The sequence below is a fragment of the Oryzias latipes genome, chromosome 20, assembly GCF_053564925.1.
Source record: "Oryzias latipes strain Hd-rR chromosome 20, Olatipes_Hd-rR_3.1".
Classification (NCBI taxonomy): domain Eukaryota; kingdom Metazoa; phylum Chordata; class Actinopteri; order Beloniformes; family Adrianichthyidae; genus Oryzias; species Oryzias latipes.
In genome coordinates this window covers 22,550,052-22,575,640 of record NC_136256.1, presented here as the reverse complement: position 1 = coordinate 22,575,640, position 25,589 = coordinate 22,550,052, and the positions used below count along the sequence as shown (strand labels likewise).

The 25,589-nt window shown below is 41.9% G+C and overlaps 2 protein-coding genes across 3 annotated transcripts; both read right to left on the bottom strand.

Annotated features, from left to right (window-relative positions):
• Positions 1-1,319: 1,319 nt before the first annotated feature.
• On the bottom strand, positions 1,320-5,188 carry LOC101156858 (Golgi reassembly-stacking protein 1). Of its 2 annotated transcripts, none has more exons than XM_004081285.5 (9): positions 4,977-5,188; positions 4,452-4,532; positions 3,413-3,616; positions 3,163-3,249; positions 2,931-3,061; positions 2,392-2,527; positions 2,215-2,311; positions 2,045-2,131; positions 1,320-1,955 (listed from the first exon to the last, which is right to left on the bottom strand). In XM_004081285.5, the coding sequence occupies exons 1-9, from the start codon at positions 5,040-5,042 to the stop codon at positions 1,792-1,794; spliced, it is 1,053 nt and encodes a 350-aa protein (XP_004081333.1). In that variant the 5' UTR covers positions 5,043-5,188; the 3' UTR covers positions 1,320-1,791. The 2 variants fall into 2 exon arrangements, with proteins under 2 accessions (XP_004081333.1, XP_011487269.1); XM_011488967.4 differs by having other exon boundaries at positions 2,045-2,116; positions 4,977-5,180.
• A 3,558-nt stretch (positions 5,189-8,746) lies between these two features.
• On the bottom strand, positions 8,747-20,381 carry csrnp1b (cysteine-serine-rich nuclear protein 1b). Its single transcript, XM_011488966.4, has 5 exons — positions 20,026-20,381; positions 14,377-14,569; positions 12,399-12,658; positions 12,021-12,317; positions 8,747-11,924 (listed from the first exon to the last, which is right to left on the bottom strand). The coding sequence occupies exons 2-5, from the start codon at positions 14,549-14,551 to the stop codon at positions 10,911-10,913; spliced, it is 1,746 nt and encodes a 581-aa protein (XP_011487268.1). The 5' UTR covers positions 14,552-14,569; positions 20,026-20,381; the 3' UTR covers positions 8,747-10,910.
• Between the last annotated feature and the right edge of the window lie 5,208 nt (positions 20,382-25,589).

The following is a 25,589-nucleotide window of genomic DNA, read 5'->3' as shown; positions in this document are numbered from 1 at the left end:
GCAAAGTTATCTTACACAAGCATGGGAGGATTATAAAAACAGAAACATTGCCATTTCTTTTATTTCCTTTAGCTTTCAATTGAATAATTGACATTATTTCTCTGTAAAATTTATATTCCTTCTCTTTTTTTTTAATCAACCTCCACTTACATTTCTATCTGTGGTTCCCTTTTTCAAAATTGGTCACGCTGCAAAGGCGGGCTGAGGCAAGCTGAGCCTCTCAGGAGCTGAGATAAAGCAAAGCTGACGTGTGGGTTCAGCTGCGTCAGTGTCCTCTGAAACTCTCTCAGAGGGAAGAGGCAGCAAAGGCGAGGCACGCTCCTCCAGCAGACCCCCAAGTTTAATCTGGAAATCTCCCCCTTTCGGGGTCCTCCTCGCATCCAGATGCTGGCTTTTGCCTCGGGCTTCCTCTGCAAACAATGCCACTTCAGAGATCCCACAAAGAAGACGGTGGAATCCTGTATTTATGCTAAAGGCAGACAAAAGCACACACCCTGCAATCTCTGTTGATTTATAGGAGAGCGGTTTCACGTTTATTCCCAGATTCTAACGTGAAATGTCAGGCTTATCTGTGGATTCAAAGTCCGTTTGATTCCCTTAAAACCTACAATCCTTCCTCAACACTCTACAGTCAGATGAGCCAGAGGGAAGCATCTCTAAGATCATCCTCTGGAGGAAGAAGATCCATCTTCTTCTTGTCTTTCTTCCCCCACAGGGTTTTTTTGCCCCCCTCCCTCCCTCCACACATATCTAAAAAAGGAAACTGAGGCATATTCCTCCTCTGTTGGACTGTAGCCTCTCAGCTTATTTGCAGCTATTTAAAATTGATACTAATAACCAAATTATGATTATGTATTATGATGCAATAATCACAGTATAAGAAGAAAGAAAAGAACTACTGAAAAGAAGAATAAATTTGGACATTTATATTGAAGAAAATATGCGTATATATATATTCCATTAGATGTTAGTAATATGCATTAATTTTGCAATATAATGCAAAAGTTGAATATAATTTTGTTTATAATAAAATTGCAACAAATATATTTCATCTAATAGTTAAAAATTCCATTTAGATGAAATCTTTAAGACTTTATGCTTCACAGCTCTATTTATTTTCACATTTGTTGAATTTTTTTAAGCTGCCATCAATAAAAAAACTGTTAGAAATGAGGAGTTTGCTGACATCTGCTGTCTGAAAGCATGAACTCTGGAAAAAACATTTTAGAATTGTGATTAAAAAAAGTACGTGCTTCTAGGAGGCAAAACAATGAAAGACCAAATGAGACCCAAATGTAAAAAAGCAGGACTTCTCAGAATGCATGTTGAGCATTTTCTTTTATATTTTTTCTTCCATCCATAGAAATCTATTACACAGCTTCAGTTAAAACCATTTAAAAACAGAAAACAACCAAAGAATGATGAGACTCATCAACATAAATGTAAATCGAAACAGACCAGAAGGCAGGAAGGCGTGTCTGTCAAAAGCCTGAGATTAAAAAACATTATAGCAATGAGGAGAGAATAAAAACAAACCCAACATTCAGAAGCTTAATCTGAGCTACAAATCGCCCCTCGTGGCTTCATACAGTAAGAGCAACAAAGATGCATATTATTCACATTTGTCTTTTTGGTGCAAACCACTTATTATTCTAGCAGGAAAATGTTTTTGAACTATCAGTACTTCATACATTCATGTCGCACTACGGCAACGATGTTTCTCAAAAGTGCAAATGAGCATGCAGCCACAGGAAACGGAGTTCTTCCAGGGACGATAAAGTGACACACAGGTTAGGGGTCTCCTCCAGAAAGCTCCGGCATGTGGCCCGAGTTAAAAGGCCCAACAGAGTCATCTGCAGCCTCTCTGGTGGGAGACGAGTGGCCTGCAGCTGGATCTGATACCTGAATGTCGGCTTCTTCTGGAGTGGAAGCACTTTGGTCCAAATATAATTTATCTTAAAGAACAAAAACAATTTGGCTTTAAAAAAAGTACTTTTTTGTGTATGTTTGGTTAAAATACACTTGCCTAAGCGGCACTGATCACCTGTGTCATCTCCATAATCAGCACACATGGAGCTGTGGTCCTCCTCTGCGTCTGACAGATGCAAAGTCTGGGCTTCAGGGGGAAATTCTGAAAAAAATGTCACCAAGGAAACTTCGGATTTCTGTGTGTGGAGACAGAATTTAAAGAAGAACTATTTCAGCTGTGCTTACCAAGGCTTGTAGGTTGATGAGCGGGTGAGATTTCACTCTGACTGTCCACAGCTGCTTTACTTTGAGTCAAATCTACTTCACTAATCTCAGAACGCACCTAAAATACAGGAAGTAGAAGCCAAACGAACTGGTTTCAATGGTTTGGGGGTCAAACAAAACAAAGGTGTCAGAACTGACCTCTCTGTTGTCAGATGAGGCGACCTCTTCGTTGCTGGTGGTTAGCTCAGGAAGAGAGCCTTCACTTTGTAGAATAAGCGGAACGTGTCGAGTTGGGATCCGATGTAAGTAGCCGTAGCCTATTCCACAGCCTAAACTAAAGTGCAGCACATGGGAAAGAAGGTTAATACTGAAATACTGATGGTACAGAAAATCTCAAACTTTTTACACGCAAGACGCTTTTAAAATATTGACTTGTCATCACAGTTTTACCACAGTTTTTCACACCTTTGGTCAACATATTTCTCATCTAAACTTTTGACAAATTCATAATTTGGGTTTAAAGATTCTCAACATTTCGGGTTTAAAACTTTTAAAGAATTACAATTTCATTTTAAAATTGTAAATACTAAGCTCAAATCTTTTCTCTACGATTTTTATCAAAAAAAAAAATCCTACCCGTCATAAAACAAATATTGTCAAACATAATTAGTAATAAAAAGCGATCATTAGGGATGCAACTATAAACACATGTAAAGCATCAATACTTATTTATTTACCTTCCCTCTCCTCCCCAATCTGCATTAGGAGTCACCACTGCCTCCCTGCACCCATCAGTCTGAGTGTTATAAACCAGCAGCTTTAAGGGTTTGCCTTCGTTGGCTTCAATCAAGGAAAAGAAATCCTCTGACTGCAGAATTACACACAAATATTTATCTGTGTGACTTTCAGGGATTCAAATGGTGCTGAATTTTTTTTTTATTATTGATTGAATTTAAATAAAACACAAACATCCTGTAAAACTTGGTCAGCTCCAACAATAAAGTCAGAGTGAGCTCTGAGGCCGGCTAGCGCTGCAGGAGACCGTGGTTCCACGTCCTGAAAAGGAAAAGAGCTTTTTTTTTTAATCCAAAATCTCTAGCGGAATTCTACTTTAATATATGATAAATACAGAGAGACATTGATTTTTGTTTTAACACAACAGAAAGGCAAAATACTGAGCCTGGAAGGTAACTGAAAAGCGAACGCAGGTTTGACTTACCAAGACATGCCAGACGTTCTCGTTGGCTCCTTCAAAGCAGCAGAATCGAACGCTAGCGCCCAGCAAACCATGACCGCCCCACATGTTGCTGGGTGTCACCTCCAGTTCCCTCACCCGCTGAGTTTTTGAGTTGTACACTTCCAGCTTGACAGCTTTCTCAACATTGGCCTTCAGCATGTCCTTCAGCAAATCACTTTCTTTATTCTAAAGAGGAAAAAAAAACAAAAGAGTGCATCTGTGATCCCAAACATACGACGGAGTTTTAGGGCCACCAACAAAAATAAATAAGAGTAAAATTACGAGATTTTAAGTTGTGAATTTACGAGAAAAAAACTCAAATTTACGAGATTAAAGTGGAAGTAAGCATACAGAGCAGTAAGTGAACGCCACGCAGCAGCAGAGCAGACACATTAAACTCAATTGAACAGGTGAGCTGAATTTATAAATGTTTTATTTATTGATGGGTGGTTTGCAGGCAGCTATCCACTTGAATCCTTTCTTCCTCCGCCAAAGACAAGATCTCCACGTTTTAACACTGTTTACTTCTGCATTGGTGTTTGGATGACAGGTTCATGACGTCAGGTTGACAGATGAACTTCAGGGTGTGTGAATGAAAAGGAGAACAAAAAGGCTGCAGCGGTCTGACATCGATCCCTGGAAAGCCGGCTCCACTGGCAATAGTTTTGTCGCTCAAAGATTACGAATCTCTTTGTTTTTTAAACTTATCCGGAAAGAAAGTTTCACAAAAGGCTCCACATATTTCATCGTCAAACTAGGCTCCGATAAACGGAAAACTTTGGTATTTTTTTCTCGTTAATCTCTGACTTTTTTCTCGTAGATTTACTAGACATTGACTTTCTTATGACTTTCATTCTCGTAAATTTATGACTTAAAAGTCGTAATTTAAAAAAACGTTTTTTTTGTAAACTGGCCCTAGTCAAACTCTGTCGTACAAACAAGATAAAAAAGATGTTTTTGAGTTCTGAATCTATACATATTATTATGAGAGATGCAAAAAGCATTAACATATCATACTTACAAGTCTGGTGTGTCCAATGGAGAGGATAAAGTCAAAGAAAGGCTCCAGTCCTGCCTTCAATGCTGGTGAACCTTCTTGAATCTGAAAGGTGATCCATAGATATGCTGTGTTGTCGCCCCCTTGTGTCCATTTGAAGTATTGCAGTGTACAGAGGTATCTTTTCTTTTTATAAGCTAGCACGCGCTGCATTGACATTTATGCAACTTAAAAAAGCCCGTTATATTCTAAATATGTAATAAAGTTTTTAAAGTGCGTTTTAAACATGTTTTTTTTTTCTTTAAGAGATCTGAACAAATTGGGTTTGTGCCAAATGCCACCTCATGATGATGGGAGGACGACACCACCATCATCAAGGGTGACATTGACATCCCCTTATAGAAAAAAATACATAAATAAATGCGAGAGTTGTTGTTACTTTACACTTCGAGCACATTCGGAAATCCTGTAATGTTAATTTTAAAGCATTTCACTTTATCATTGTTCCAAACGAGTTGGAATAACCTTGTAGTTCAAGTTACAACCTACCCCATGCACGTGATAACCGCAGCTCCTTCCGCCGCCCGACAAAAACGAGCTCTTCGTCAGCCCCATGGCCTCCAAACGCCGACAGGAGTTTAATGCATGACACGAGGTAGAGTCTGAGGGAAAGAGCAAACACCGGGCAGGAGCTGACAGCAGGGAGACGCACAGGCAGACCAAGATCACCGAAAAATCGAGCCTGCGTTCGTCTGCTGGCAGACACGATAATCGATTAGTAGTCCTTCAGAGAATAAACCAAACTGAAGCAAAAAATGAACAAATGTTAGAGGGTTTTTTTTAAACAATCATTAAAAAAAATTCTCCTCCTCCTCCTCCTACTACTAATAATAATAGACAGTTAGAAAAACTGTCTTTAAAATAAACAGTCTCATTAGACAGGACATTTCTTGCCTTTTAAAAATATCGAAATCTGTCTGCTTTTGGTGACATTTGACTCAATGACAATTACTGGACCAATACATTAAGAGAATAAAAAACTCTGATAATAAGAAAGCCATCGAAACATTTGATCTGTATGTCAGTTTCAATATATCTGCGTAAAATGTAATAACCCCCTGGCTTGTTGTTCCTTCGTTGTTGCTGTTTACTGTTTAACATTGCTTTGCATTGAATCTTTACATTCAACAAAGTTTGAAACAAAAAATTACTGGACCATCTCACGTCTCCTATTAGATTAGCAGAAAATGTACACCTTTGTAATAATGTCAGTCAAAATTGCAAATAACAAAAAAAATACTGTAATATAAAATGTTTGGAACTAATACAGACCCTTCATTTGGTGATGAACACTGGATTTACCAGGTTCTACATCAGAAATACTCACAGAAATAGTCACTTAAATGGACTCTATTCAAATGTCCGGGTTACATAAAAATAAGAGTTTTAACAATAATACTATAACAAATGTATTATTAAAAAGGCACAAATGAGTGGTAGCTGTTAATTAAGTTTTAACAGGGATTTGCTTCAAGTCAAAAAACAAGACCACAAGAAACTCTTCAGTTCAAAAACCTCTCCACATGGGGCAGATTTTATGATATTTTCTCACTCAGAAAGTCTAATAATTCACCAAAGTGAATTAAAATAAAATAAATTATGTTCCCATTGAAAGGCTGCAAGGTGGTGTGGCAGTTAGCACAGCAAGAAGGTGGAGTTTGCAGTCCTCCACAAGCATTTATGGGCTTTTACTGGGCACTTCAGCTTCTTCACACAGTCCAAAATCCTGCTTCAGACATTAATTAGCGACTCTAAATTGTGAGTGTGTATGTGTCTCTGTGTGGCCCTGTGATGGATTGGCAACTGTCCAGGGTGTACCCAGCCTTCATCCGTACTAGCTGGGTAGGATCCAGTGACCCCATGACCCCATGACCCTGACTGGTAATGAAGCGGGTTTAGTTAATTGATGGATTGCCATCAACTAATAGAGATGCAATTTTACTTTTTTCTCAAATGAAATGAATCCAAGTTGATTATCCAATTAGTTTTTGTTATTTTTTTTTTTTACTTTATAAAAAAGCTTTGAACGTTGTAGAAACATCATCAATGATTAGCACATTAGACCAAATAGCTTTTAAATGAAACAACTCCTCTTTCTAAATGCTCTTTTTAAGCTGGCTAATTCTATACGTGACAACTGAGATGTGGAGATCGCTGACCTTCTAACCCTGACCAGATGCCACCTCATGGCTTCACCTATCACACCACAGACTGAGGATTGATGGACTCTAAGGACAGCCATGCTCGTCACTCAACATTTGCACACATCACTGGGTTTCCTCTAAAATATCAGAAAACCCCTCTTAACCATTTTACACTTCCAGTTCTTGTGAAAGATAAAAGGTCAACCGTGGGGTTTTCTTATCACTCCATGATCTGATACCTTTCCCGTTTGTCCCAGAGAAGCATCAGAGGTTCACTGAGCTGCTTCAATGTGTGGTCGGTTGTGCAGCAGAGTGTGAAAAATCCAGTGTTCAGTGGAGTCATCTTTTTCTGCCGAATCTAGTTAAAAACAATCCAAGAAGAAAGCTGTTTCAAGGTGACATCCCAACACGAATTCCTGGAATTACTGTAAACATTTCTGAACGTTTTTTTTTTTTTTTCCTTTTTCTTTCTTAGACTAATGATTCAAATCTTAAGAAGGTTCAATCTAAAGAGGTCTTTACATTGTCAAAATAAAATAAAAATGTTTATTTTGTGTCTTATTTCTTTTTAACAGGGCTACATCCTCTTTAACAGGATGCAGATCATCATAGCTCTCCTGAACTTTTCCAGTCTCTGAGGTGCTTTCTTTCCAATTGCATGCCGTGCAGTGTGTTCGGGCCCAGTTAAAGGCTTGGGGGGGTTGGATAACAAAGCGGTTAGAGTCTTGATCTTCTGACCTCCTAAGCTGTTGCTGAGATGATGGAAAATTCCGAGAAATGTTTTTAAGCCAAAGATCACAAGCAGCGGACCTCCACCACACTTAAAAGGCTTGAGTGGCACAGAAGCAGATCTTCACTCATGTTGTTGGGATCAAAGAAATCCAGGAGATTTGTTTAATGCCGGCCAGAAAACTGTCCTAACAAGAACCAAACTTTCTCTGTTGTGGCCAAACACCAGCGAGACAGTCACAGACTCAACATTTCCTCTTTGTCTGGAATTTCTTGCCATGTGTTTGTGAGAGTGGTGAGTTCTCTCAACCGCAGAGGCAAGAAACTGCTGGAAACTTCTATGGACTTCCATGAGAAAATAGTTGTTTCCTTGTATTCTAAGGGAAATTATCTTTATTGACACTTCATTTGGGAAAGTACGCTGTATTAAGCTTTTATCTTTTACACAACAGTGTGCAAATACCCATAAATTCCAAACTAGATTTTTCTTAGCGTTTGGGGCTTTTGAGGAAAATATTGAAACTTTTATATTATACAAATGTCATTACCCCAATTTTTGAGCTAGATTCTTGGCCAAATGTATCTTTTTTATGATAAATGTTTTTCTTCTTAGTGTAATTAACACCAGCAAATGACGGTTAAAAAAATGCACAGAAATATTTCTATGAAAATGTAAAAAAAGAAATTCTACTGTATATTTCACAGTGAAGTTCTGGCAAACAGCTGAAATTTTTTTTAGCGATATGCATTTAATTGCTGAAATTATAGATTGACGATGCTTATTTTAAGGATCAATGCTAAAGATTTTACTGTAAACTGATGATACATTTTCCAATAAAACCTGTAAAAATAGCCATGAAATGTTTTTTTTTCTGCCATCAAAAATACATTTTTATGTGGTAAAATCCCGGCAACCTCAGCTGCCAGTTTTTACCGTAAAAATGAATTTATGTCTTCAATTTTATTGACCGACGTTGCAATTTTTATGGGATAAATGTGATGTTCTTACTAAATATGATGCAATTTTTAACAAATACTGTAATATATAACAATCACAATGTATTTGAACCACAATGTGATAAAAAAGTAACACTGTATATATAAATGTGATTGTGAAATTCTGGCAACCTTAGCTGCCAGATTAACATAATAGTTAATTTCATAGTGTTATATTGACTTTTCAAGGTAAAATACATTGCTCTTGCCGTCTAAATTAGGATTACACTTTTTTTTTTTTAAAAAGCAATTTTTTTACTGTGTTAAAGTAGCATTTACCAGTTTTTTTTTTACCATAAATTTTAAATATTTTTTTACAGTGTTTAGCTCAGTTTCCCCTAAAACCTTCATTCATAAAGCATTTTAATCAACAAATAACCAACAGTCAAGTCATTATAAAAGATTTTTTTTTTAATTATTATCTGGAGGGACCAATTTCAAAATGGCTTGGATGAAAGAAACTGTTTTCAAACAGTAGATTAATGTGGGAATATGTAAAAAATAAAGCAGATTTGTTTGCTCTGCAGGACCTTTCAAGCAGAAATATGCACAACACAAAAGGCAGAAAAAAAGTAAGACACTTCTCTTTTGAAATAAAAAAAATGAACTGTACTGTAATACATTACACTGAAACACTCATGGTTCCCATTTCTTCATCACATTTGAAGTTTTATACAAGAAAATCTGTTCTGCAAAACCCCTGTTGGAGGCATAAAAACATATCAGATGGATTTCAGAGTAATTATAAAGGCAAAAAAAGCGAATAATACATTTCCAATGTGCAATTTTGCACTTTTCAAAGTATACAGTTAATCAGAACTTGTTTTGACAAACCGGACCTGCATGCAGTATTTGTAAAGGGTCCAGAAAGACTGTAGAAACAGCTGTAGAAAGGGTGAGATATGTACATCGACTCTTAGTGTCCCTCAGCTCTTCACCTTGAAAAAGATCTAGCTCTGCAATGAATGAGGCAATTCTTCAAATTCCAGGGCTTGTTTGTGGTAAAAATTGTATAATATATGCAGTTTTTATCCACAAACAACCCCTCACATGTTATAACATTTTTAAGCCAAGTCACAGACTTCCAAAGCGTACAATCAAATTGATCTTTGCAATTTACTTCGTTTTAGTGGCATTTCTCTAAGATAATGAAACTCCCTACAAAAATACTTCAGAATGCAGGAGAGCAATAACGTTCACAAGTATACATTTCTTTATAATTAGTATATTACAAATGCTGTCCCAGATTGAAAATGACTCATTTGTCTTTCTTTAATAAAATATTCAATTTGTCAGCGATTAGAATTTTCTTTCTGATTCTACATAAATTAGTTACAAAACATTAGTGTAATTTTCTATGGTTATATCATAGGCAGAAATATAATAGAGCCATAATTTAGTCTCATTGATTAGGGTGATTTCCACAGTTTTCAGTCCCAAAGCTCAATTGGAAGCACCGTGCTCACACCACTGGCAGGCATGGCTCCCCGGATATACAGGCACATCCAGTAAACTTCACAACAGCCCACCTTATTGCCCAAAATGTGTTAAAATTAAATAACTATTGAAATAATGACAGAATAACTTAGAACAAAAAGGAACATATTAAATACTTGCTGAAGGACTCGTGGTCCCATTTCCCATAACAATGCCTTAATGTGATACAGAAACCAAAGAAAAGGAAAGAAGATTGCACTTTTTGGGTGAGTAAACCACAGTGCTGCTTGAAACAAAGACTTTATCTGCAATAAATAAAAAAAAAAGGAAATTATAAGTTAAAAGCAATAATGATAATACAGCTACAGCATTTAAGAGTATGAGCACTGATTCTTGTTTTCTAGCTAATAAATAAGAAGCTTTTAACTTTAGCGTCAAACTGTTGGATCCGTCCCCTTGAACCAAAACAATGCCTATGCATACATAACGATTTTTTTACAGATAAAGTGCTGATCGAGGAGCTTTCACAGGTGATACTTTTATAAAATATTTTTGTACCATAGAAGACCCTTGGGATAGATTGTGAGGGCGCCGCCTCCGGAGCGCACCCAGCGATCGAGTCGTCTGGTATCCGGCCCGAGCGGACGGCCCAAACAGGACTATCTTGCAATCAGACTCAGGTTTCAGAAGAAAGGCCGTCACAGCAATGGTCACCATACATTGCCTTCAAAAGCTAGAAAGCTAGAAAAAAATCCCTGAGGTGCACATTCAGCTGTGTTCAGATTCCCAACCTGGCCACAGTTCAGCTTCAATCATGTTCAGCATATGGTCGATGATCTTGGTTTGGTTTCAAGAGCTTTCTTAGGAACCGAGAGCCATCAATGGTTTCTATGGGCCTGGTCAAACAGGATCTCCAATTTGGAACTTTTAACACTAGCTGCCATCTCACACAGCGATGATCCCAAACTGCTTTGCTAACATTTTGAAGGCAAGTCTGGAATCAGAACGTTTATTAGGCAGGAGGGAAATCACAGCGTCCTCCAACGTGTTGACATCATATGTGCATTTTCAGCCCACTTTTGACACCCGTCTTTTCTTACAGCACCCCCATTGCGGATCAAACTTTCACAGACTCCATCACAGACAGTTTCATGGCTTCCTCCATCAGCTGATTGTCTGTAAATGTGGCGGGGGGTTCGGGGACAGATTCTGAAAGGCCGATCAGTGACTCCAGAAGGCAGGTCCCGGGATCTGTCGCTGCAGGGAAACTGGGATAACTAGGCATCTGAAATTGAAAAAAGTTGTCCATGTGCTCGTACTCCTTCAGGGAGTTGTAGAGCGAGCTCGGCCCCAAGCAGGGGAAGCCATCAAAGAACTCCAGGTCTGACTCAGACGAGAGGCTCAGGTCCATGCTGTAGCTTGCAGAGCGATCAACGGTGGGCGAGGGGGTGTGTGGCACGCTGCTGCTGTGGAAAAGGGCATTTCCTTGGTTGGCGTTCTCATCCAAGAGTTCTGAAATGGCCGTTGCTCGATTGTCTGTGTGATCGCTCGCAGAGTCCAACAGTTGTGCATCTATGTTGTCATTCTCATCAGCAAAGTCCACCATGCTGAAGCTGCTGAAGGCCTCTGTGGAGGGCTGCTGCTGCTGCTGCTGCTGCTGCTGCTGCTGCTCTGCAAAACTAGTGTTCTTCTGACTGTTCTTATCCTCGCCCTCTCCGCTGCTCCTCGAGCTGTTCTCCGTGTCGCTGAAACAGAGGATGCGGCTCAGGCCTTTCTCGTCCACATCCAGAGAGCTGTGTTGCTGGCACTGGCCCTCGCCTGCATCCGAGTCCTCGCTCTGACCTGAAGAGTCTGTAAAGTCCGTCATATCACTGCTGCAACTGTTCTCTCCGGCTGCCGCCAGCTCTGAGCTGAAGGGGAAGGAGGGCACTGCTGGAAGGGAGGCGACACCTGTCGGGTTCTCCTCCTCCTCCTCCGTGCCAGACTGCTCCTCCAGTCTCTTCTCAAGCTCCAGCTTCATGATAGTGTGGATATAGTGAGTTTGAACCCGGGTGGAGTTGAACTCTATGCGACCCTCCGTGTTCCCGCAGCCATCTTTAGTGCAGCCGCACGGAAAAGAAGAGTGGTCCATCTAAAGCAAGCAAGAAAACCATTTTGAATATGTGAAACACACTTCCAACGTTTGATTATGGAAGATGTGGTGTTTTATTGATTCTTTGGCTCTTACCTGACATTTGATGCCAGCCAGGCTGCAGCTGCACGTTTCTGGCTCGCAGAACCCCTGGCAGTCACATCCACAGTTCTCCCTGGAGATCCTCAACTCATGCAGCTGCCTCTTCTCCTCCTTGTCGATTTTCTTCACGCCAGCTGCTTTGAGCAGAGCATAGCGCTGTTTAGAGGCATAAGGCTGCAGGAAAGAACCCTCATCCAGGTTGGCTGCGCTGATGTCGATGTCCTGCTCCGGAATGTCATCCACCGTCAGCCGATCAGCCTCCTCGTTCTCCTGCGTTCCGTTCTTTGTCAGCTGAAGTGAACAGGAAACATTAGTCCGTGCTCAGCATAAAAAAATTAAAAGTCTGATTGGCCAAATGGGTCAATGCCTCACCTTCATCTTGAGAGACTCCAGTTTCTCTTCCCTGAGCCTGTTGAGGAGTTTTTCCCTGCGCAGGAGTCGCTGCTCCACAGCGAACTCTGCAAGCGTGTAGGTGCGGAGGGTGCTGTGGCGAGGCGTCATGCCCAGAGTGCATCCTCCCCGACTGGGAACACTGGTGAAGCCTTGGCACCGAGGGAAGAAGAACACCGTCACTTGGTCGAAGGTCACATTGCCGCGGCGAGCTCTCTTGGTCTTCTTAAGGATGGACGTTGCTGTGGACAGACAAAGGATAGCAGCTTAAAAAGTGATGTCCCATTCATCTGTGCCACTAGATGGCATAATATCCCAACATCAGAAACATGCTAAACAAGAAGCTGGTAAGCAGACTTGGAAAGTGCACTCTGGCCTTCTCATGTACTCATTTAACAGAAAGTGCCAACATCCTGTCAAATGAAACCTAAACTACTGGGAGTGTGTTTCTAGTTTTTGTCTCGGGCAACAAAACCAACCCAACTCAGGAATTTCCTTTTGGTGACTAGAGCGGTGGATGAATCAGAACCATATAGAAGAACCCCCCCCCCAAAAAAAAAGTGAGTCAATATTATGATGGGGGGTAAAAAAAAGTTGGTGGGAAAAGCCCACCAAGGTTTTTTGAATAAGCTGACAATCCCCAGAATTGACCCAGAGTCAAAGGTCATCTCTCTGTTAAATGATTTAGGACCTACATCATCGAGCTTCCTCTCCATACCCAGACAAATACCATAAAAGACATATGGGAGTCAAAGTAGAACCATATGTGGAGAAAAAGGAAAAAGCCCGACAATTATTCAAGCAAAAGTATAAAATCCATTCATTCCTGACAACGTTTTTCCATTGCTCAAAGAGCAGCAACATTTGATTAAACTGCCAGAGGTATTCTTGATGTCCGTATGCAAGAGAAGGTTGGTAATAATGCATATGGTGGCCATTATAGTTATTATGTCTCGTGTAACCTTTTCTTACCCTCAGCCGAGTAACTTTCTTGTGACACGCCAAGAACAAATGGCCGTGAAAGTCTCAGAACACAAAAATTGATGTTCTCATAGGAGAAAAAGTAACCCTTTGCCTCAATAAAAGTGAGCAGCGCACAATACCTTCACTGTGTCATCTAATCTTCTGCCAAGACTAACACAGATGAAACAAACTGCCAGGTTCAGCTGCACATCCATCAAATCCAGTCAGGCTTATGACAGCCACAGGAGACAAATGACACCCTCTCTGCTGCTTCTGAACAGGCCGCTCTGCAGGCGGCCCCCCCTCGCTTAAATACTTCACAATGGAAAACCACTCTCTTTCCAAGACAAACACTGGATCACAATAGTCCACTCCATCAGCTCCACTAAAAGTGTGCATGCTCCTTTTTTCTCGACTCCCGCCCTCAACCTGGTTTTACCCCTTCACCCGACCTCTTTCAACACCTGTGCTGGGTGCACGCCCGAGCTTCAGACAAGGCGCTGTGTGTTCCCAGATCTGGCATTTCGCCATGTTTCCCTTCCTGGCGTTCTGCCCCATACATACCACCGTGGAGGCTCACAACTGTTTGCCCGTCCTCCCGCATAAAACAATTCTTTTCTGAGCAAACCTCGCTCTCAAGCAGGCCCTGCAGACACAAACACCCTAAATCTGCCCACCTACGTGTTGGCCCAAACGGTGAGGCTGCGAGTGAGGATCCAGGAGAAGGGTGGAGGCAGAAACTAGGTGAGCAAGCCAGACTTAATGTGATTAGCCATTCTGCAGCTCCAGGGCATAAAATCAAAGGATGCATTCATTGAAGAAGTCTGAAATCATGTCTTGTTTCATGGGCTGCCAGCAGCAGAAATTCCTTCACCTCTCCCCCATTTTTATAGGATGTTAGCAGCGCTTCAGCGGATGTTTGAGCCAAGGTAAAGGAATGCACAAAACAAAACAAAATCATTTCAGACATTTAGTGCAACTAGAAGAAGAAACTTACTGTTGAAGTTTGTTACTGGGGAGCTGGGGTTGCTGGGAGTTGAATCTAGGGTGTCAGAGTAGCAGCTATCCCCCTCCGAGTCCCAGGCCGAGCAGGCAGAGGAGAGGGAGGAGGGTGAGGAGTAGCACGGATCATCATCCACCTCCTCAAACTTCCTCTTGAGAAGCCCACTCATGGCGCTAGTGTCAGCAGTCTGTGGAGAATGGCACAGAAACGATGGTTATTCCCATATCATATTTTTTACAATTTTTTTTCTATTCTGCTAAATTACTACATTTGCACCATGGTTGTGCCTAATTGAACACACGAAAGCTTTGTGCCATCCCTTTGGTACAGCGAGTCCTGTGCTCTGCCATGTGAGAGACTGCAAGCATCCAAGTCTCATGCTGCACTCAGCTGAGAGTGGGAGTTAGCCATGGCACAGGAAGCAATCAATCAGTCCCATTTGCCTAAGTCAACAATTACTGGACCCTTCACCCTTTTACAAATCCCATCAGCCCTGGAAATGCATTGATTAAAGTAAGGACCAAACAAAGGTGCTCAAACCATTTCACTGCAGATATTTTAATCACTTTCAGAATGCTACAGCAATCAAATAAGCGGGCGAGGGCCTGGGGATATTCGCCATTCATCTTGCTTATGTGTCCACATTAAATACATATATTGGAATATGCAGACAGCAAATGCAAGGCTTGCATTTCTTCATGGCTCTCATGAGGGGTGCTACTGCAGAGAGCAAAACAATCAATCCTTTGAGACAGATGGGCAAAAAGGAAAAGAAAAAAACTGCAATGGGTTCACGCTTTTGAGAACGCTACGTCGCTTCTACGCCCCTTTTAAAAAGCTGCTTCTGTGCACCAGCTTTTAGTTTTCAGTTGTTTAGCATCTCAAAGTTCAAGGCGTTCTAACGGATCGAAGAAGAAAACCCACAATGTGAAAAATTAACATTCTTTAAGGAAGAAAAAAAACAGCAGCGCTGAAGTGTTTTAGCATTATGGGATATCCTACAGCTTGTGGCAAATTCTGGGAAGTACAAAGCAGTGATGGCTGATAGCTGGGGCAGGTACTCCTAGTCACGGTTTAAGGGGTCAACTTCGGGGATCTCATGCAAGTTTGGACTGAGGGATGCAGGAAGGAAGGAAAGAGCAAAGACACGACTGGGCTCTGGTCCAGACACTCCCATCAATGATGTGGGGAGGAAAAGGAGGCTTTTACTTTGGCCGTAAACAGATCATTTCTCCAACAAACTGTTTACTGTCTGTGGAATTGCAGTCAAATCACTTACAGCTGCTGCAGCTTTTACCCCACTTTGCATGCACCTCAGTTTATGATAATATCCAGACACGCTTCGTTGGGTTTTTTCTTTATAAAACACCTGTAATTATTTGGATTTTGTCGTAATTGCATCCAATCTGCAGGCAGAACATGACACTGATGGTAGCATCTCACCGTCACCATACTGCCATGACAACTCATTAATATGCTAAAGACAAGTCACAGTAATAATGCTCCTCATGACTTTACTGGATCTTGAAACCCTTGTGTGACCTGAATACCTCACTTGTCCTGATTTTCTGCCGGAGTCAGCATTCTTGGAGCACAAAGAAACAAAATCAAAGCAGGTAAGCAAAGCGGGGGGTAATTTAAGTATGCATGAGGAGACGGGTGAGCAAAAATGGTGCTAATTTACAAAAGTTCGGAACAGCAGCTTGCATAGGCAGTGTCACCAGTTCTGCAGCCATATTAAAAGGTTATTGCGATTGCTTCAGTCAGATGTGTTTATCCCTGTGCAGTCATGATGAATGAATCACCTTGCAATAGGTCACGTCTGCAACAAACATAAAAGGATTCAGCCACAGAGAAGCCCCCTCAGTGTTTTACCGTACAGAAGAGGAGCCAATAAATTCCCATCCGTAAATGTACTCGAGTACATTAGAGTAATCTCCAACTGCTCTTTGCAGCTCCTTGATTCACACATCAGGGGATTTGCCTTAGAACAATCCACAAGCACCTGGACGCCGCATCTGTTGCCTATGTGCTCACTTACTTTGCGGACGATGTCTGCGCTTAGCGTCACACTGCACACACTGTACTTTTCTGTCACAGCTCCGGGTGGTGGAAGCACACAAGGGTTCACCTTACATTTTTTTTTTGCCATCATTCCTTCCCCCAATTCACAAGGAAAAGAGGAAAACAAAGCTGTGAGGCATCCTCAAGGGAGCACATAGAGCCAGCTAAGCAAAGTCTTTTTAATTAAAAGCTGCAGTGAGGCAGAAGGGGGAGGAGAAGGAGAATGGGGGGGGGGGCACAGTGGTGTCAGAACTGGGTCATTGTCTCCTGGCTGCAGTCTACCTGACACATTGATTTGTTAATCCTGTTCAACGGGCAGAAACAATGGCGAGAGGTTAATCCTGGCAAGGCGAAGGTTTGTAGTCAATCTGGAGCTTCTCTAGCGTACATGGACGAAGTGAGCGGGGCAAAAAGACTGTCATGCAACGACTCCCCCTTCACAAAGATGAGGGTGGGAGAAAAGAAAAACCAAGATGAAAGGAGAAATTCAGAGGTGGCTGGCTCTCTGAGAGGGCAGTGCCCCGTGAAAGTCGCCTTCAATCCAGGAGGGGATGTGATCGGACAGCTGAGCCAGAGGAGGAGCGCAGGATGTTTTCAGCGCACGCTAAATTATGCATCACTGTCATTCCATCAACCGCACACATGGCAGACAGATAAAGGACGCCGCCGCTGAGGTGCTCCCCAGCCAGTTGCCACAGAGTCGCAAAGATAAATCTCTGGCGAGGAGATTTGTCACCAGAAGTACGACACAGCTCAAGTCAAATGCATAACTGTGTCAGTCGAATACGATTATCCAGATACAGGCTGCTCGTACGACCTCAGAATCCTCACTCTCTTATCTCCGGGCCTTTACAGTTTGTATTAAGGATGCGTGAATTATTCAGGCAGCAGGAAAAAGGCTGCATTTGCATCCACAAGAGAACATTTCATATTAAATCTATAAGTCTTCAAGGTAACTCTTACCAACCAAATTCTTTTCTTCCCAACTTTTTCAAGAGAAATTAGCTTCTCTGGTTTTAATCAGAAGCGACATTCAGAAAAATGAAAAAAATATATAATTTCCTGGCAAACAAATAACACAAACCAGGAAAAAAAAAGTGGTAAATTTACTAGAAGTCCCTTTAAACTGCCCAGCAGCTCAACAGGAGGAGTTGACTTTGCCCCCACTGCAGCTGATAACACCCTGGGTGGGAGCAACATCCTCACCAATCTTAGCCCACTGAGAGCATTTACATGGCACACTGACAACCTAGTACAGTGTCTGAATGACTGACTGAGTGCTCATAAAATGTGATAATGATGAGCCTGGGAGTCCTTCTGTGAGCGCGCACGGAGTCGTGTCTGGGCAGATCATTCCCTGCAGGCCTGAAGGTATCACACCTCTCACTTCCAGCTCAGAATTAACTGATCAGAGTCGGCGAGGTGACAGTGGGCAGTGCTCCTGCTCCTCCGCAGCTGGGGGAACTCTGGCTCATTACTTAAACCCAGCTGTCAGTAAGAAGCGCTCCACCTGCAGGAACAAAGCAGGGAAGGCTCCTGCCTCCGCCTCCTCCTCCTCCTCCTCTCCTTTTTCTATGAGCCTGTTGTTTTCACTCAATCCCAGAGCTCGACGTGACTGTGCCACAGAAACATTCTGTTCCTTCTCTCCGACCCGTATGCACACTGATTCCAAAAAGAAGAGGTAGTGGAGAAAAGGAGGACGGATTGTACAAAACAAATAAATAATGTCATGTCTGCAGGCCACAGGAATTCCTTTCTGGCAGAGCAGCTCTGGCTGAAACAGTGGGAGAAGAACACAAGCTCTATCTAACCCAGATGTGCTTTCTACCACTAACCACTGCAAAGTCTTCCTGAAAGCACTTGAGCAACTTTTCCTACAGCCACACCTGAAAGGGTATTACTGGGTTGCACGTGGATCTCGCATGCCCTCAGCTGCACTGCTTTGTTGTGCAAGGTAAACACGACGGACCGAGTCCAGTTTGCAGACAACTCCAGCTTTTACAGGTTAAGGGAAAGGAAAAACCTGAGGCGATTAGATTTGGATAAGAAGCTGCACATCGGGTCACCCTCTGCTCTGGATGTGTGTGCGGAAAAGAGAAGGGAACCGTGGGGGTTCATGGGTCACGCTCCGGCCTGGGACACTTGCTGCATGGAATGCTGGGAGAGGACAAAGCCAGATGGGAGTTCTCTGCTGCTGCTGTGCTGAGACTGTCAGCAGGCACCCTATTTTCTCCTCCCATTCCTGCTCCTCCTCCTCCTCCTCTTCTGTCATGTCTCTAGGCACAAAAGCGTGGGGCCATCCTGCAAAACGAAGCAAACAAGGTTCCCCTGAACCCAGCTTTTCTGCCGCTACTGTCGCCTCCCTCAATTGGGGAGACGGACCCTCAACTGAGGTTGGGTGTCACAGGAAGTGGCCCTCCAGATCATCTACTGTGTGACAGCTGCAGGCACTATGAGGTTAACCGAATGCAGCCTCACATGATGGACAAGAGGTGGTTAGAAGACACGATGTAGTACATTCCCTCAAATCTCACACAGAGCCTTTGTTTCCTTATTGTCGCTCACAACAGCTTTAATGGTAAAGCCTCTCAATTATCACATTTTTATAGGAAAAGGTGTTTAAAACATATGATCCAAGAGGTGATAAGAAGTTATTTAGCCTCGTGGAAAAATGCATGGCACATTACATGCACAGCACCAAGTGCTGCATGCCCTCTCAGTAAACAAAGGATCATTCAGCTCCCTGTAGTGCAGAAAACATTCAGAAAATGATCCGGGTGAGGTCGCGCTAGAGACGATTTAACAAGCTCAGCTAAGTGAGAGCTTCAGACTACAGTGTCATAGCTGAGAAACGCACATTTTTGAGAGGGGGGGGGGACAAAAAAATAAACAGATTTGATGCAATTAGAATAAACTTTATAGTTAACTGTCAAAAAGAACCGATTAGGAACAGAAAATGTCCTCAGGGTAAAAATAGGATCAAACAATGAAGGAGATTCTGCACCTGGCGCGCGGCCACCTGCGCGAAAATATTCAACCAAGCGGTCAAGGAAACTGCATTTAATCACAGATGTGATCACGACACGCCGGTGTCAGCGTGCGCGTCTGTCTCCCGCCGCTGACCCGATCATTCCCTCTGATTACGGTTGATTCTAATGACAGCCGCGCCGTCAGCTGTGCGCTCACATGTAGTGCCTTCAGGAGTCGCTCTCGTTACAAGAGGCGCACAACTCCACACGCAGACTGAATACACAAAGCCGACCTCCCCAAACAGTTCACACTAATGAAGCACAACCAGAAAACTACAAAGCGTTTCAAAACACACATCACAACATTAAAAAAAATAAAAAATAAGTACAAAAAAATAGAACCTGGATTTATAACAGCTCGAGCTCCTCACTCAACTACATTTTTTAATATATCAATTTTAAAGTAAAAACAATAATAGATTAAAAAAAATCAATTTATTATTTTATTTTGTAACAAACGTGTTAAAATAGACAGATGATTTTAATGAGCCGTCAAAGTTCCTGCCTTCATGAATACGGTGTACAATAACGCCAGCGGACATAGACTCACCACTTCACCAGTATCCGATCACCATCAGGAAAGAAGTGGCTAAAAACGGGATAATGATAATCCAAATGGCGCGGATGAATGAATCGTGCGCTTCTCTCGCCCCCGCGCCGAGAGAACGCGGCTCTCGGTGCTTTTTCTTTTTGTCTTCTGGCTGCGTGACTGCCGTGCGGGGCTCCGCACCAGCTGAAGCGCTTCCCTTGTCTGGATCAGACTGACGAGAAGCGCAGCCTTTTTCGTCAGTGGAAAACTCCCTCCCGGCGTCTGGTCTGACGCAGGCGCTGACACACTGAGAGGCTGCCCACGCTGCTTCCTGCCTGCCTGCGCGTCCTCCCGTGGACTGCGCCCGCACTTTACCTGAGAAAGTGCATGCTCATTTCTTCCTTTTACGCACCCCATCGGAGCGTTTACTCTGAAAACAACTCAATTGTATAAAATACTTCTCAGGCTTTTTTTTAAAATATGTTTTTTTTTATCAGCTGCAATCAGTGTTTATGACAGGGGGAGGATCAGTTTTATTTATCTCAAACCGAAAGCTCTGACGTCATTTCTCATGAACTGAATTCCAAAGTGTTTTTACATAAAACATAAAAAACATTTTATTATAATAAAGGTGGACATCACAAACTCATCAGCTTCGAGTTATAAAGCCTTAAAGTTTCTTTCATTCTGAAAGGAAAATGGAAACCAAACATAAATACTAAATTTATGGGGGTTTTTTAAAGCTAAATTTTAAATCCCCTATTTATTTTAAATCATTTTGAAACCTATTTAAAAATTGAAAACATTAAGGACAAATAAGCATCTCTAAACAAAAACCTAGCCTTACAACTAAAAGTCTTCAAAATATTAAATATATTTTCACAAATACTTTTTAGAGCTTTTTTTTTCAAATTCAAAAGCAATTTGACCAAAAACTCTGAAATAAGCTTATAGAGAGTGTTTGAGTTTTTTTTTTTAAACAAAACAAAAGCTTAAGCATAAAAAAGACTGCTGTCATACCATATGTTCAACATTAACCTGTTTTTTTAATAGTTAAGAATTCACAGCCAAACCAGCTGGATGATCAAATAAATGAAACAACAAAAAAGCCAAAATGTTTTCTGTTATGTTAAAAAGAATTCTGTTTGCTTCTGTTTTGCTAAGTTTCCAGTTACTTTTCCCCCTCAGGTGTCTAGTTCCTGATAGTTGTGTTGTTAGCAAAGCAGTTACTCTGTGAAGTTATGGGAAAGTTTGTTTTTAAAGGAATTTCCCAAGAACTCAGTTAAAAAAGTTAAGTACAACTCGGTTTGTTTTTAGGTAGGACATGTTTTTAGCTTCTGTGTTTTTGCCGTCTTTCATTGTTTTTTGCTCAGATCAAGAGTGAGTTTCAACATAAATGGTCTGCTCTTTAATGACTGAAACTCCACTGATGGGACCCATTCACGCCAGATTTTGGAGGAAGTCCCGGTCACGCTCTCCTCTCACTCGACATAAGCTCATCTCAGCTGTTTATGAGTTTAACGCACTCTGAGACGCTTTGGTTTCACGTCTCAGCTGGACCCGAACGCCGTGGCTCTGTGTTCTGCCAATGTCAATACAGGTGCTCAGATATATTTTGGGGAGTGGTCTCCCAAAGCTGTGTACATAACTCTATGCTTATTGTCTCCCGCTAATAGAAGGAGTTTTTTCTCACTAACTTGTTGACCCTGAGGGCCCTATTTAGAGCCTCAGTCTCAGTAGCAAAACAAGCACATCCAGCTGAATGACAACAGAACCCGTCCCAGCAGACTCCCAGTGTTTCTGTTTTCCAGTGCTTTTGGAATTAATAAGTGCCTAACACCATATGCAAGCGTGTGGATTTAAATGATGCCAGCCGTATGCTTTTGGAGACAGTAGTTTCACTGGAGGCATAAATTAGCACTCAAACAAGGCTTTGTGATAATGAGAGTGTTAGACAGTGGAGATTATGGGTTGTCGTGAAATAAGGGAGTGATTTGATGTCAGGTTGAGAAAAGAGGACAAAAGGTTAAAAAAATGAGCAGAAACAAGGTTTGTTTGTAAACAGTTACCATCATGGATCAATATTCAACAAATCACACAGTAGGACCAAGAACTGCTCGTTATAGGGCTGTAAAATTCCTCACTACACAATTTACACACTTTCTTCAGACAGATATGAACACATTTTTCGGTGTTTTAAACTTTCAAACTTAAAAAATAACTATTATTAATAATAATAATAATAATAAAAAAAAGTATTAATGAAAAAGTTCTGCTGGCGATCAAAGATTTAAATGGTAAATGTTAGTAGGTGTTAGCGAAACAGACGTTTTTGATACAAAGGTATCGAAACATAGACACCGATTTTGGTATTGGCTACTCGATTAAAGTGTTGATTACTAATTACTAATTTGAGAAATAAAAGTGAATGTCTATCCATCCATCTTCCTAACCCGCTTTATCCCTTTTGGAGTTTTGGGGTTGCCAGAGCCCAAACTGGCTACTGTTGAACGAAGGTAGGATGTCCTGTACCCTGAACAGGTCCTTTGTTGCAGGGCCACAATCACACACCCATACATGTCAAACCCGAGGACAATTTTAAAGTACTAATCAGTCAATGAATGGATCAAGTCTTTGGACTGTGGGAGGAATTCAGTGGAACATGCAAACTCCAAACAGAAAGCTCCCAGTTGGGATTTGAACCTAGGCCTTCTCACTGTGAGGCAAAGGCACTAACCACCGTGAAAGTAGCATTAATCAGTATCGATAACTGGTATCGAATATTAGTATTGATCCTTAAAAGTGGGGTATTATCCATCACTAGTACATGTAGAAAGCTGCACGCATTCTGTACTGTAGACATGGTACTGAGGAGATGATTGACTATGCCAACAGCCAATCAGGACACAGAACACAGTATGCTGTTTTGTTGGAACAACACAGCACACTGTGTTGTTTATAATAAATAAATAAACATCCATATGCAAGTTTGAGAGAATTTGTCAAACGTTTGAACGTTCGACATAAGACCACATCCTTTCATTGAAGTCAGTTTATAACTGGAATAGCTTGAACTACAGAATAAAAGATCAAAACAAAAGAGGATTAACAGGAACATGTTAAAAAAGGTAGCAAGAATGGTTATTCTGACAAATGGAATGACTGAATAAAGGCTGTTCATTTCTCAAGAAGTCTATGGTACTTTGGCTTCCTGGAACCACTGGGTACTTCCTGTTTGGAACGTGAGGTGGGAGGGGTCAGATAGGCCAGATCTTACATTCAATCAATGGTTATGACTGTTTGTTAAGAAATTGTTTCATTTATATCGTAATAATTTATGACAAAAAAAGAGGGGGAAATAAAAGTGAAGTTATTTGATCCTAAACCAACCCAGTTAAAGCTCTTTAAAATCTTATATATCTGTGGATTACAGATGAAAACTACATCACAAATAAATCCTTAGGAGAAACTCTGTCGGCTGCATGAGCAGATAGCGAAACAGTTTGTTTGTTTTCCTGCGTTCAGGGTGTGTTGGGGAAGGTAAGGGTGTGTGACACAGCAGCGCTCGTCTGTGAGAGTCATGGAGCCTGGGCGTCCAGACAGACTCCACCCAATGCGTCTCGCTGTCGCCCGGCAACTCTTTAAGAAGCAACAATGAGCCATCCAGAGCCCAGAGGAAGAGGCCAACAGTCACATGAACAGCAGCAGTCACATTCATTACTGAGGAATTCTGCCCTCTTCACCAAAAAAATAAAAATAAAAAGCACCCCAATGATCACCAAAGTTAACAGCTAGTCCTCTGTCCTGGAGAGCTCGAAGACGCTCACTCCAACTCTGCTGCTGAAGCCTAATTACGGCACCAAGAGTTGGCAAACATCAAATCACTGACACGAGTTTCAGCAGACGCAGGTTATGTAAGCAACTGGGCAGCACGAGAAGTTGTGTGGAGTGTGAATGTCTCCATTGAAGTGTCCCTCCCGAAGTTCTCGTGGGATAAACAGGAAATGTCTTGGCAGCAGAAGTCACGCGTTCTCCGCTCCCCTTTGAAGTCCCTTTGTCGGGCCCATCCATTCCTCTTTTTAAAACAAGGAGAAGTTCCCAGGAATGCTGCAACTCACACATGTTTACCTCTCCACTAAGAAAAGGAGCTATGTGTGCAGGCAGGACGGGGGGAGGGGAGTGCCAAAGCCACTGTGAATCAGGCTTGAATACATTAAGGCCATTCTCTTTAAAAGTGTGCCAAAGAGTTCATGGTGGAAGACGCCCCTCTAGGAGCACAATAATGGGCTTCAAAGCTTTCCATCTGTACATCCAGGAAGGCCTGCGACTGCACGTGTGTGCAGAGTGGCCTCAGCGCAGGATTCATTTACAGCTGTCATAAAACTGCTTCTAAAACACACATGCATTACAGAGGAATGCAAAAATGTCCAATCAACAGCATGAGCTGAGATTTAGACAAACTGGGGGGGGGGGGTCCTGAAAATGAGTGGAATCAAAATGACCAGGCGACGCGGTGCAGTGTTGATGTTGTCCCAGCGGTCCGGCGGAGCAGACGGACACAACAGGGCTCAGGGGCGGCTGATTGATGGCTCCAGCTGTCCCAGCGGAGAGGAACACAGGCAGACAGCTGGTCACCTGTAGCCCTAGACTTGAGAGTGATAGAGGCGCGTGGCATTGTGTTTCACTGCAGAGGGCAACCGGTGCAACAGAGTTCAGAGCCATGTTTGCTCCTCCAACGATAAAGGATATTGTAGACAAAAAACAAACTGAACACTGAATAGGTTTTCTCAAAATTACTGAAGATCCAAGCAGATCCACTCATGATAATAATGCACATTTCTAAATAATCAACTGTCTTCGTGCAATTATGAGCTGATAAGTATTATAGTCAAATCAGAGAGGGAGGGAAACAAAACAAGAGATGAGCTCACTGGAGCGTAGGGATTAATCCAAAGGCAGGAGAAAAAGAAAAAAAAACAAAAATGCCCACCCCCCCATCACAGACAGTCAGCCAATCAGCACAGAGGCGAGCTGGTTTACTTGGAGACTCAAGAATCTGTGTGGTGATCTGACATCTTCAGCTGCCTATTAAAGCAGAGGTCACTTTTGAGCATCTTTTATATCCATCATGTATAACAAACCGTTTTTTTAAGGTGGATTTTGGAGCTGAAATAAACAAGATGTTGTGTTTTTAGCTGAAAGCAAGGATTCTTTTTGGGGTTTGGGTAGTTCAGCTCTGAGACAGGCACGACTTACAAATTCAGCAACTTGCCTCTGCTGTCTTCTTTTGTCACCAGTTCCCTGTAACAAGAAATGTCGACTTTTCAATGCCTCCATTCATTGACTAACAAACAGGCTCTATGCTCGGCTTGCCCAAACTGCATGCAGTATGTGTGCTCTCTGTTATCTATGCTGGTGGATGTGTCTTTAGCTTAAGGGCAAGAAAGCTGCCAGTTTGGGTTTGTTTACTTGGCAACGTCACATGGTTGCCTGACTAATGTACTCTGGATTATCTCTCTGAGGACGCTTGTTATATGATTTATTCATTGGTGCGGTGTGCTATAGACTCGCTTGACATAATGTTA

What these genes read in the sequence shown, in the direction of transcription:
- LOC101156858 (XM_004081285.5), bottom strand. Translation starts at nt 5,042, where the DNA reads ATGGGGCTGACGAAGAGCTCGTTTTTGTCGGGCGGCGGAAGGAGCTGC. An exon ending in CCATTGGACACACCAGACTT is followed by an intron (nt 3,617 to 4,451) that starts GTAAGTATGATA and finishes TTTCCTCTTTAG; the next exon opens with AATAAAGAAAGTGATTTGCT. An exon ending in CCTCATCTGACAACAGAGAG is followed by an intron (nt 2,312 to 2,391) that starts GTCAGTTCTGAC and finishes CCTGTATTTTAG; the next exon opens with GTGCGTTCTGAGATTAGTGA.
- csrnp1b (XM_011488966.4), bottom strand. Translation starts at nt 14,551, where the DNA reads ATGAGTGGGCTTCTCAAGAGGAAGTTTGAGGAGGTGGATGATGATCCG. An exon ending in CCCAGTAACAAACTTCAACA is followed by an intron (nt 12,659 to 14,376) that starts GTAAGTTTCTTC and finishes GTCTGTCCACAG; the next exon opens with CAACGTCCATCCTTAAGAAG. An exon ending in TGGAGTCTCTCAAGATGAAG is followed by an intron (nt 12,318 to 12,398) that starts GTGAGGCATTGA and finishes TGTTCACTTCAG; the next exon opens with CTGACAAAGAACGGAACGCA.